The sequence below is a fragment of the Balaenoptera ricei genome, chromosome 2, assembly GCF_028023285.1.
Source record: "Balaenoptera ricei isolate mBalRic1 chromosome 2, mBalRic1.hap2, whole genome shotgun sequence".
NCBI lineage: Eukaryota > Metazoa > Chordata > Mammalia > Artiodactyla > Balaenopteridae > Balaenoptera > Balaenoptera ricei.
This window is the reverse complement of record NC_082640.1, coordinates 81,231,375-81,243,756: the sequence shown is the minus strand read 5'-3', so window position 1 is coordinate 81,243,756 and position 12,382 is coordinate 81,231,375. Positions and strand designations below refer to the sequence as shown.

The 12,382-nt window shown below is 36.5% G+C and overlaps 1 protein-coding gene across 2 annotated transcripts in view; it reads left to right on the top strand.

The window, feature by feature from the left end:
- Positions 1-12,382, top strand: part of UNC13C (unc-13 homolog C) — a 596,809-nt gene that overhangs the window by 526,375 nt on the left and 58,052 nt on the right. For both annotated transcript variants that reach the window (XM_059915534.1, XM_059915533.1), the window contains 2 exons: positions 4,119-4,242; positions 6,722-6,778. In XM_059915534.1, coding sequence (XP_059771517.1) covers positions 4,119-4,242; positions 6,722-6,778 — 181 coding nt within the window. The remainder of the gene's footprint in view (positions 1-4,118; positions 4,243-6,721; positions 6,779-12,382) is intronic.

The following is a 12,382-nucleotide window of genomic DNA, read 5'->3' as shown; positions in this document are numbered from 1 at the left end:
GACTCCAGAATATCTGATTTCATGTCAGAAACCTGCTGAAGAAGAGAATAGCACAAATGTGACTACAGTTAATTCAGCTCAGAGGCAAGTAGATTGCTGCCTCACCCCCACCTTCAATAACTATTTACTGAGCGTCCACCTGTTTCAAACTCTAATCTAGGCACTGGACAGTGATGAGGGAGAGTCAAGGTCCTTGACTCCATGGAGATTCGAGTCCAGTAGTGGTGGGAGTGGGTGGGAATGAAGGTCTTCATGACCGACTAAGACCGTGTTCTGAACCAAAAAGGTTGGTTTATTTTGCTTCTGTTCCATCCCTCCTCTTCAAAGTTCTAATTTTGTAAGTTTGGAGTAGGGTCCAGACACCTACATTTTAAAATGTGTTCACAATTGGGAACCATTGCTTGAAAGCAACAAGAGGTATGATTTCTTAAATGGTGATACTTAAAACCAGAACTGAAGGTAGAAAAGCAAAAAATAATTTTGAATGCCTACCATGGGACCGGTATTATACCTACTAGTTTACATATATTACCTCATTTAATATTGTTGTGGAAAATTAATTAATGCCAAAGAGACCAAGATAAATAAGAGGAATACAGTACCTTTCCTTACAGATAAGGACAACAAAGAAGGAATTAGTAAGGAGAACCTCTTCTATATATTTATGACTTCTACTTTAATTCCATTTCCATTCCATTTGCTTATAACCTTACTGCATAAGTAAAACTAATGTTCTTATCACTTTAATTTTAGTATTTGGTAGAAAAATTAAGTCTTATTTTCTGTCTGCTATGGGGAAATATCTAGAAGATAGGTGAATAGGTAATTAGGTAGCTTAGCAGGAAGTAGGTAGGCAAGTGGTGTAGAAGAAAAAAGTAGAAGAAAGGGAGGAAGAAAAGAGAGAGAAGAGGAAGAAAGAGAGAAAGGTGTCTTCATATCTTTAGTTTCCTAATAGACACTTTTATCACCTCATTTCCTATATAATCCCTTGAAATTTGTGTCATCTTATATGGCTCTTTTCTATGGACAAGACTTAATTGAATCACAGAAACTACCATTTAGTTGTGAATGTGATGGTGAGTGGAGGGCAGGACAAAGCAATCCTGATCTTCTTAAAACTCCTACTGGAATGCCTTCTGTTTTTGGAATTCCAGGCAGCAGTTTGGAGAGACATCATTTATCATTGACAAAACTATTTATTTTTGCATATGTTATAAGCAAAGTTGTGGAACATACAAAAAGTTTGAAGTTATCCTAATACTGTTATCTACTAGTTGAGGGACCTTGAATCCATTTCATCATCTATAAAACAGAGCTAATACATAAAGTGGGTTGGCTCTTCTTTTCAGGATATTTAGATTCTTATTTTCCTCAGTCTCATTTTCTCTTTCTAATTATATCATCATGTATGTAATGTCCTCTAATTCTTAGTAAAAAGAGACAGTATATAAAAATAGAAAAACATCAATTAGCTTTAAAATATTGTAAAAGATTTTAAAATTTTGGAAAGAGATATTATATGAGGCATGGAGAGTTGTGGAAATTTTCTGGGCTAATACAGAATGTACAGCCATAAAGCCACTTGTTAGAGGACTTTTTTAAAAGTTAGATATTAATTCTGTTCTCAAGGAGCTAAGAGTTTAGAAAGAAAAAATAAGAAAAGTAGAATAAATGCAATAAAGTGTAAAGTAATCATCTCCTGTTCAGATGGTCAGTAGAAATTCCACTGGGGTTGGGTCTTCTTTAAAAGCAGTTAGGGTTCAGATGTATGGAAATAGGGGATGGGCGTTCCAGGGGGTAGGAAAAACAGCTGGATATGTTTTCATGGGAATATGATCAACTGTGTGACAGGAAATCATATTAGCAGCTAGTCTACATGGCATTTGAAAATTGTCTGGTTAATTGGTTCTGTGGTCAGCCAAAATAGATAGCTCAGGTTCCAAAATATATGTGTTCAGCTTGCATTACCAAGTTGGTTAACTCTGACTAAATCAAGGAAGCAGTTGCTAGATTTCCCCTCTGTTTTTTGTTATTTAAAATGAATGATTAAGGGCCAAAGTAAGTCTTCAAGGTGGTTTTGAGACAATCCCCTTAAAAATTTTTATATTATAAATATATAGACTCTCTTTGTGCAGCCTCCTTATATAAAACATCATATTTCTTTATGCTCCATTTTCTCCATCAAGACCTCACCACTCTATAAAACAAGGTATAAGGGCCATTTCCAGCTAACAGAAATCCCATGCAGAGCTGCAAACATGTCAACAATTTTATTCCTATTGGTTCAGTTCCAGTTTAAACAGGGTTAGTTAGCATGCCAAGTACATCAGCTGACCATAAAAACAAGATCCATTTTTAAACTCAGACCTTTTGGAAATGGCAATGACACACCTGCTGTAAAATGGGCAGGTTTGTTGCGTCTCAAATCATCCTAGGAATTTTTCTGAGGATAGGTTCTGCTGTTCTTCCATGACATATCATCTGGTTTCCACCCTATGTCCATATAGTGAATACCTATCTACCAGCAAGCTAGAACTACCACCTTTGAACAATGGTTTCCAAACCAGTGGGGCTACAGAGTTCCATAGCTATGCCTCAGGGGCCCCCAACCCTCCTCTTAAACCAGAGGAGGTCACTTTCATGTATTTTTATATATTAGGTATCTACACACAGCAGTGTTAGGAGAAATACTTCTACATGAAAATGTGTTTGGGAAGTCTCTCCCTTTGCCTCTCACACATCACATGCCTTTAAATATTAATTATATATTTAAATATTTAAAAGTCAATTCTGTCTCTATCAGAAGAACCCAGTTTATAATTTCTGAGTCCAAAAGTACAGAGTACTTAGTAGCACTATAGAAAGTCCATGAGGCTACCCTGAAATATATGATGCCCCCCTTTGGCCCTCTGTGCAACAGGTTTGACTAACTCTTATTAAAGGAGTCTCGAAGAGTTCAGTGTCATATTAGGGTACATGCCGTAAATCTTTATGCAGCACTGTGTCTTCATGTGTTGCTGGGCCTTCACACACAAGTACATTTACCAAGGGTAGCATGGGGCATTGGTCAATGTACTGGCCCTCACTTACTAGCCTCACTTCCTTAGACAAGTTCCCCAACGTCTCTGAGCTGGTTTTTGATTTCTAAAATGGATATACTAGATATTCATATAATAAGTGAGAAATCTGCAGAAGAGTTTTCTAAACTAAAGTGTTATATAAATGCTAGATGATGTTACCATCATTATCTCACCATGAGAAGAATTTGTAAGAAATACCTTAAGCCTATTAAAGTTGGTAAATTGGGAATCTAGAAAATCTGAACTCAGAGAGAGAACACATTTGTGCTGGCTGGAAATAGGTAAAGGGAGTCAAAGGGTACAAACTTCCAGTTATAAGATAAATAAGTCCTGAGGATGTAATGCACAGCATATATATAGTATAGTAACTCTAGGAAACTATACTAAATTATATATTTGAAAATTGCTAAGAGTAAATCTTAAAAGTTTTTATCACAAGCCAAAACAAAATGACTACGTCAGGTGATGAATGTTAACTAAATTTATGGTGGTGATTGTTTCACAGTATGTACACAGATCAAACCATTATCTTGTGCGCCCTAAACGTACACAATGTTATATATCAATCGTATCTCAATAAATCTGGAAAATAAAGTTGGTAAAGTTTTGCTCTTGAGTGAAATCATATGCATGTTTGCCATGTTGTTATGTTGGTCCAGTGCCAGATAGTGATGAAAATGTCCTTCTTTGGTGTTTTTGGCCTGTACCATGAACATGGAGCATGTAGTAAATATAAGTCTGGAATGCAGGTAAAAATTGTGTACTTTGGGAGCCTTGATGTCAGTTTAGGATGCAATTTAAGAAAGGAAATACGCTGAATTCATTTTCTACCGAACAGTGAATTACCTAATGTATAATATGATGAAACAGATTTTTGATATTATGTATTTTTTTCAGTAAATGAAATTTAGCATTTGAAAATTATAAAGACCTATTCAGGTATTTGAATGTCAGTGCTGAAAAATGTGAATTTCTGATCAATAAAATGATACCTCAGTAAGAGACTTATAAGTGATGGTGTGTTTTATTTCGTTTCAGATTAAGTCTCTCAGCAAAAATCTGTGAGAAAACAGTCCTGAAGCGAATATTGAAAGAACTATGGAAGCTAGTTCTCAACAAAATAGAAAAACAAATTGTCCTCCCTCCTCTGACAGATCAAACAGTAAGTATTCAAACTAACATTTGATTATATTTTCAATAGCCCACCTAATTGTTTTTTGTTTCAATGAATGGTTTTGATCCAGATGAAATAGTAATTAAATTCATTTGGGGACAAAGGTTGTGGTATACGGTGTCTTAGCAATGATCATTCCAATGACATCACCTTATACAAATCAATTTTTTTCTTTTCCATTATGGCTTATTACAAGATACTGAATACAGTTCCCAGTGTTAAACAACACGATCTTGTTGTTTATCCATTCTATATATAATAGTTTGCATCTGCTAATCCCAAACTCCCAATGCAATCCTCCTGCACCCCCACCACAAATCAATTTTAAATAGTGGCAATAGCAGTCATACTTCACACTGGCTTGACATTTCAAACGTTATCTCTTGAAAAACAAATGTATCAAAGCTCAACTTGTAGGGTTATCTGGTCTACACATGTAATTTTTATTTATTATGACCCCCCCCCACCCCAGGGAAATAGATTTTTGATAGAATATGCCTGCTGTGTTTCTTTCTGCAATTTTACAGTTTAAGAAGATAAAGCCAACACTGCTATCTGGAATTTTTTTTTACTTTTCCCTTTCGCTTTTATCTATCACCTTCGCACTTGGTGATTAATACAGGAGACATCTTTTACTGGATTTGAAGTATGTGATTGTATCATACACAGTGAAATCAAAAAGAACCAGAAAGATCAGTTGGCAGCAAAAGTCAGACAGTGGTCAAGTGGATACCCCGTCCAGCTAACTCAGCATATCCTGAGCCAAGCGAGGAAAGAAAGAACCCTAACAAGCACCTGCTATGGAATAATTTTTTTTCTGTGACTGAGGACGATAAGTTGATGCAAATAATGAGTAATTATAAACTAAACTAAAATATATATTGACACCATTAATCATGCACACTCAGTCCATATTTATCCAGTGAGATTATATAGAAAATGTTTGCTTGTAAAGTGCTCCAAGGTGCAAAGATTCATGTTTGTGTTGATTTACGGCCAGTGAGTGTTAAATATAAATCACTTTGAGTTTTGCTTCATGCCATGAGTGTATGGTATAATCATTATAGCCTACACAACGTGGGTAGCCAAATCACATACAGAAACACACACCCCACACCCCACATTCTCACACACCCCTTATTCTGCTATAACACGTAATGCATTTCTGTAACACCAGTTACCTGTCACTTAATTTGCCAATAGAGGAATGATGTCGGTGCAATCTGCAAGTGGGGTTGCTTTATAAGTAAATGTTTCTAGGTGAGAGGCTTGGGAATATAACAGAAGAGTTATAAACTTCAGCAGAAAAGGAAGGAGCACTCAGCTTGGCTGCTACATAGGCAGGAGCCCTTTCATCCTGTTTCTAAAAAGATAAAAAAGCGGAAGGGGGCATTCTTGCACATGGGTCTGTATCCAGGTACGTGCACCTAGCCTCTCACACGCGGCAGGCTGCCCCGTCCCTGTGCTCAGAGCTCCACTTCTACAGGCATTGTCTCAGCCCACGTTATACTCTATTGTGCTGCTGTTTGTTTGGGTTTTTTTTTTTTTTACATTTTTAATATCCCTCGAGGTAGCCACCAGCTTCACTGAGCTCCCTTTGCGCTGTTCATGCTGTCTCCCAAAGTGGCATTTATCGTTTTTGCTAGTTCTTTGGTAACAAAATTGCATGGACTTTGCACTGCCCCCTCCTATTTTCCCCAAAAGCCCTACTATTTCTAATGCACAATTTTACAGAATATGAGTTTTTTTCAAGACTACACCTATCATGCTATAATAGCAGAAGTGCTGTATATGACATTTCATTTTTTGATATAAGATCTTCCCTAGGAAAGCTAACCATCACCTCAATTTTCTCGAGCATCAAGATCTCCAAGTATGGATTTCTCAATGAATATACAGGCTCCAATAAAAACATGGAGACTACTACTTCAGAATAGCTGGTTTTCCTTATTGTGAAAACATTCTAGGCTACTGTTGAGTATTCTAGTAGTGCTTCTGATGTTTTTCAAGCTCTCCCCAGGGCCTTGGGGTGCTAGGGAAAACCTCTGGCTGAGGGAGGAGTTACGAGGGCAGGGCTCTGATAGATTGAATGGCATGTCAGGGGGACCACTCTGCCTTCTTCAGCTCTGGATCTTGACATTTTGCATAGATTTACTTTGGGGGGTGGGGAGTGGAGTGAAGTAGTTGCCTCTGCTACAAATAAAGAAATAAAAGGTAAAGCTCACTGAGGTAATACATAAACTACACTAAACTGGATACACTAGCAGTAATACTTGTATTGCCAGCAGTACTAGATATCTTTGATCCAAGTTGTAAAATAGACCAGTTAAGGGCTTATGGCATTAAAGTCACAAATATAATAAGAAAAATAGAGTACCTTGTCTATTGACTACATTTCTACTTGGACTGTTACTGAAGTTATTATGACTGAGTCCTCTTCTCTCCTTTTCTATGTGTGTGTCTCTAGGGACCCCAGATGATTTTCATTGCAGCTAAAGATCTGGGACAACTATCCAAACTGAAGGTAATAAGAATAAAGAAATTACTAGTTGTCTATGACAAGTAATGAGCTGACTACAACTCTGTGAGAAACCAACCTCCTATTAGTAATGGTATTTAATATGGCAGGACTAGGGAGGATGTGTATCTGGGATCTCACAATCTGCTTTAAGGATGAATCAGATCAAACTTTAGGGACTGAGTTGTACTGTCTTCTTCTCCCCACACTCCATATTTCTCATATTTTCCAATTCGTAGAGCAACTGGGAATTTTTGACTTTGTGTTGAAGCATGAAGCATTACTGCTTTAAATTAGACTAACTTAGAGAGCATATTTTCTTCTCTATAGTAAACTGACTTTGTATGAATAAAGGCAAAGAATGCTTCATAGAAATCCAGCAAAGTCTAGAGAACTCTTAACGCAAGAAACCTAATGCGGGAAAATAAACTCATCAAAGCAGACATTGAACTCGTCGACATAATCAACCCCATTATAACAAGGATTTGCTGTATAAATAACCTTACCTTTTATTATCGCTGGAGACTCACAAGACTTTGCAGTTGTGCAGGGAACCTCAGGTTTCTTTCCCCTGTAGAATAGGAATTCGATTGGTTAAAATACATATTGCGGTTCTGTGACAGGCTTTTTTCACTTAGCATAATGTCCTGTAGGTTCCTCCATGTTGTAGTATGTGGCAGGATTTCCTTCCTTTTAAAGGCTGAATAATATTCTATTGTAAGTATATACCACGTTTTTTATCCATTCATGTATCAGTGGACCACATACAGGCCAACATTGTGCCTGTAGTTGAAATATTTGTTCCTGTTCCATTACTACCTATTAGAATATAGTATAGCATGGGGGTGGGTTCCAGATACCGACCACCTTGGCTCAAATTCTACCTCAGCTGCTTCCAAATATGTGACAGTGCCCAAAGTATTTAACCTTTCTAATTTTCAGATTTGGCATTTGTAAAATCCAGACAATGTTAACACTTGGTTCAGAGAATTGTTGTGAGGATAAATGAGATAATGCATGCATTATCTTTGCATGGTAACTGTCAAGAGTATGCCATCTCCCACTCACAGAGGTTATCTTGCTTCCTCCCCCAGCTGGCAGCTCAGGGTTAGGTATCACTGGCACTGTTTTGTGCGTACAACACAGGCGAAGGATAATCCATTTGACTGTATAATTACTTACTGAGATAAAATAGGTGCCCTATAACGTCAGTACTTTATTATATCACCTTCATTATCCCCTTTGTCAGAAAAAAATGAAAAGCCAGTAATCCATTTAGAAGACATAACCATGATATAAAATTGTTTCTCACAGGTATTCAGTGATGTTGGTGGTTCAGAGGGAAAGTAAAAGGTAGATGTCACTGTCAAGCTATCGTTTTGGATCTTGGATCCCTCTTATTACCTCCCTGACATTTCTAGTCCCTACTTTGAAAAATGCATTTATACAGTGTTGAAGTTTCTCATAGGAAACCGTGAAAGTGAAACATCACAGTGTCTTATTACAAAAGAAATAGCCCTGGCTATGTGTCTAGCATTCTGTGTGACATCGGGAAACATAATCCATCTCCCCCAGCTTCAGTTTTCTGAACTGAATGTTTGTTATATCAGCTATAACTATTTCAGTTTCAAGTGATGGAAAGCCAGACTAACAAAAGCAAGAAGGAATTCATTGCTCCATGAAACTTTATAGTCCTGGGATAACTCTGGTTTCCATCACTGCCTGATTAGGAAGTCAAACAATGTTACAGAACCCAGTTACTCACTGTCTCTCAACTCTGCTCTTTCCTTGTTTGACTTACTGCCTTAACAAACCTCCTTTCCTGTTTGTAAGATGGTTCTCTGCTTATATCTAACATTTTTGAACTTGAAATCTTGTAAAAAACAAACAAACAAACAAAACCCCCCCCCCCCTTGGTGCAAAGAATTCCAGCAAAGTCCACTGGCACATCATCAACTCTAATAGCATATTATCACCACTCCCAAGCCAACCACTCTGGCCTGGGGAATGGCATATTGCTATTTGGCTTAATTCACTTACCCACCCCTGAGCTGGGGGTACAGGCAGCCCCCTTCAAATCTTACGAACACTAAATGGGAGAGACTGGATCCTCAGTGGACATATGCACGCTACCTGGGAAAAATCAGAGTCCACAGAAAACATCACACTTTAGGTCCCTTCGTGGCCTCAAAATTCCCTCAATTCAGTGAATTCTCTCTTGATTATAATGAACTAAAAGCAAATTATGAATAAAATGTCCTAAAAGAGTTAATTCATTAAGACTGAAATAATCTGAAGGACTAAAAATAGAATCGTGTTATCCATAGGTGATGGAAAAATAACTTCGTTTTAAATCATGTTTTCCTATTATTGTCCCTTGATTTTTAAATTTTTGGTCCATTTAGTTGTTATTATTTGAATTACAGAGCAATAAGCCTTCTACATTGTTATCTAAAAAATTAAAACTCTAACCAAAACACAGAATTGCAAATTTTTTAACTGAAGTTGATTTAGTGTGTTGTGTTAATTTCTGCTATACAGTAAAGTGATTCAGTTATACATATATATACAAATTCTTTACCATTGTGGTTTACCACAGGAGATTGGATATAGTTCCCTGTGTTATACAGTAAGACCTTGTTGTTTATCCATTCTATATATTATAGCGGTTTGCATTTGCTAACCCCAAACTCCCAGTCCATTCCTCCCCCAGCCCCCGCTTGGCAACAAGTCTGTTCTCTATGTCTGTGAGTCTGTTTCTGTTTTGTAGATAGCTTCATTTGTGTCATATTTTAGATTTCACATATAAGCGATATCATGGTATTTGTCTTTCTCATTCTGACTTACTTCACTTAGTATGATAACCTCTAGTTCCATCCATGTTTTGCTGCAAGTGGCATTATTTCATTCTTTTTTATGGCTGAGTAGTATTCCATTGTATATATGTACCACATCTTCTTTATGCATTCATCTGTCAATGACATTTAAGTTGTTTCCATGTCTTGGCTATTGTGAATAGTGCTGCAATGAACATAAGGGTGCATGTATCTTTTTGAATTGTAGTTTTGTCCAGATATATGCCCAGGAGTAGGATTGCTGGATTGTATGGCAACTCTAGTTTTAGTTTTTTGAGGAACCTCCATATTGTTTTCCATGGTGGCTGCACCAACTTACATTCCCACCAACAGTGTAGGAGGGTTCCTTTTCTCCACACCCTCTCCAGCATTTGTTATTTGTAGAGTTTTAATGATGGCCATTCTGATCCGTGTGAGGTGATTCCTGATTGTAATTTTGATTTGCATTCCTCTAAAAATTAGTAATGTTGAGCATCCTTTCATGTGCCTGTGGCCATCTGTATGCCTTCTTTGGAGAAATGTCTATTTAGTTCTTCTGCCCATTTTTTGATTGGGTTGTTTGGTTTTTTATTGTTGAGTTGTATGAGCTGTTTGTATATTTTGGAAATTAACCCTTCTCAGTCACATCACTTGCAAATATTTTCTCCCAGTCTATAGGTTGTCTTTTCATTTTGTTTATGGTTTCCTTTTCTGTGCAAAAGGTTGTACATTTTTTGTTTGTTTGTTTATTAATTATTATTATTTTTAACATCTTTATTGGAGTATAATTGCTTTACAATGGTGTGTTAGTTTGTGCTTTATAACAAAGTGACTCAGCTATACGTATACATATATCCCCATATCTCCTCCCTCTTGCGTCTCCATCCCATCCTCCCTATCCCACCCCTCTAGGTGGTCACAATGCACCAAGCTGATCTCCCTGTGCTATTTGGCTGAAAAGCTTGTACATTTGATTAGGTCCCATTTCTTGGTTTTTCCTTTTATTTTTCTGGCCTTGGAAGACTGACCTAAGAAAACATTGGTACAATTTATGTCAGAATGTTTTGCCTATGTTCTCTTCTAGGCAGAACTGCAAATTTTATAAAGCTGTTTTCCCATATTTTACTAGAATGTCACTTTCAATGTTTTTGTTTTCATTTTAAATCATGGGTCTTTTCATTTTCATGTATTAATTTGAAAGCAGATTTGATCCACAGGAAAAGCATCATTTGAAATAATTGTATTGATGAGTAAATTCAGAAATCCTATATAGAAATATTAACAAATGACTACCTTACTTAAAAGAACACAGAAACAAGGAAAATAGAACAATGAGAGAAACTAATTGCTTTTCTGCATGTGATTATGATTTAGGATTAATTCATTAAGCAAACATTTATTCAGATTTTGACATATTCTATATTACTTCATCCTCTGGAACTTTATCATGTATGCAATATTAAGTATGCCCAACTTATCACTATTTTATGGGATCAGATTTATTTGGCATAACATTTTTTTAAAAATGAATACATCTTTATGGACAGGTGATACAATATCAAAACCAGTTAGTAAAAATACATCTGAGACTATGAATTTACTGCAAGCAAGGAGTAACTCATTACAAGACTTTTTCAGAGACTACCTTATTTCAATGAGCTATGGCTAAATCCCAGAAAATCATTTCTTGCAAGAATTGTATTTTTCTATAGCATTAACATATATTATGTATTAGCATCTATTAAAAAATTATCTGACCACATCAAAAAGCCAGTCAAGATTGATGAAGTCAGAGAGATTTATTTAATATAAAGTAAAGCATTTCTCTCTATAATTTGGCAAAAATTTTCCGTCATTTTTTTGGGTCTCAATGGGTAGTTAATATTCTAACTACCCGTTTTTTTAATATTTTTAAAATATTAAATGGACTCATGTTTGTGTTGAAATCCCTGTATCTGGGTAGTTAATATTCTAACTACCCGTTTTTTTAATATTTTTAAAATATTAAATGGACTCATGTTTGTGTTGAAATCCCTGTATCAGAGAAAGAGGCAGTGAGATGCAGAAGTGTATATCATGGATCCAGCATTATACCATGTTTTCAACAATATTCAGAGGAGTGTGATTCCATTCAAGCATATTGAATCATTTAGGATATGCTGAAGAAGTACAATTCAATTACCAAAAACATATTGAGGGCCTAGCAGGTGATAATTGCCAAGAGAGATAGGCACTGAAAGTCTGCAGAAGTGAGTAAAACATATAGATTATCTTCAGAAAGTCATGGCATCTACTAAATGACAGAGTAAGACAAAGGCTAGAATAGAAGGATGAGCCACTGGCTGTGACTGTATAATTTGCACATTGCACAAAACTGTCCCACTAAGGGAGTGAATGACGGCCGAGTTAGGGCCCATGCAACACTTGCTAAGCCACATGTATTGATGTGCAGCTGTGCCCCGTAGAAAAAGAAGCACCTTTTATTACTGACCAAAAGCACTGATCCCTTGACCAAGTCATGCATTCTCAGAGCTACATCGGCTTTCCTTCTAATTCACAAAGAGACACTTACATAAGTTAGAATTTAAGCTCCAGGAGGACAAAAGTCTTTCTTTTATGAAACAATATATCTGTCACCTAGAACAGTGCTGGCACATAATAAGCACTCAATAAATATTTGTTGAATGTTGTTGACATAGAATAGTGGACGCCCTGGGGAGATTATATCAATATGGGGGTCAGGAATTTCTAAATTTTTCTTTTACACAAAGTTCCT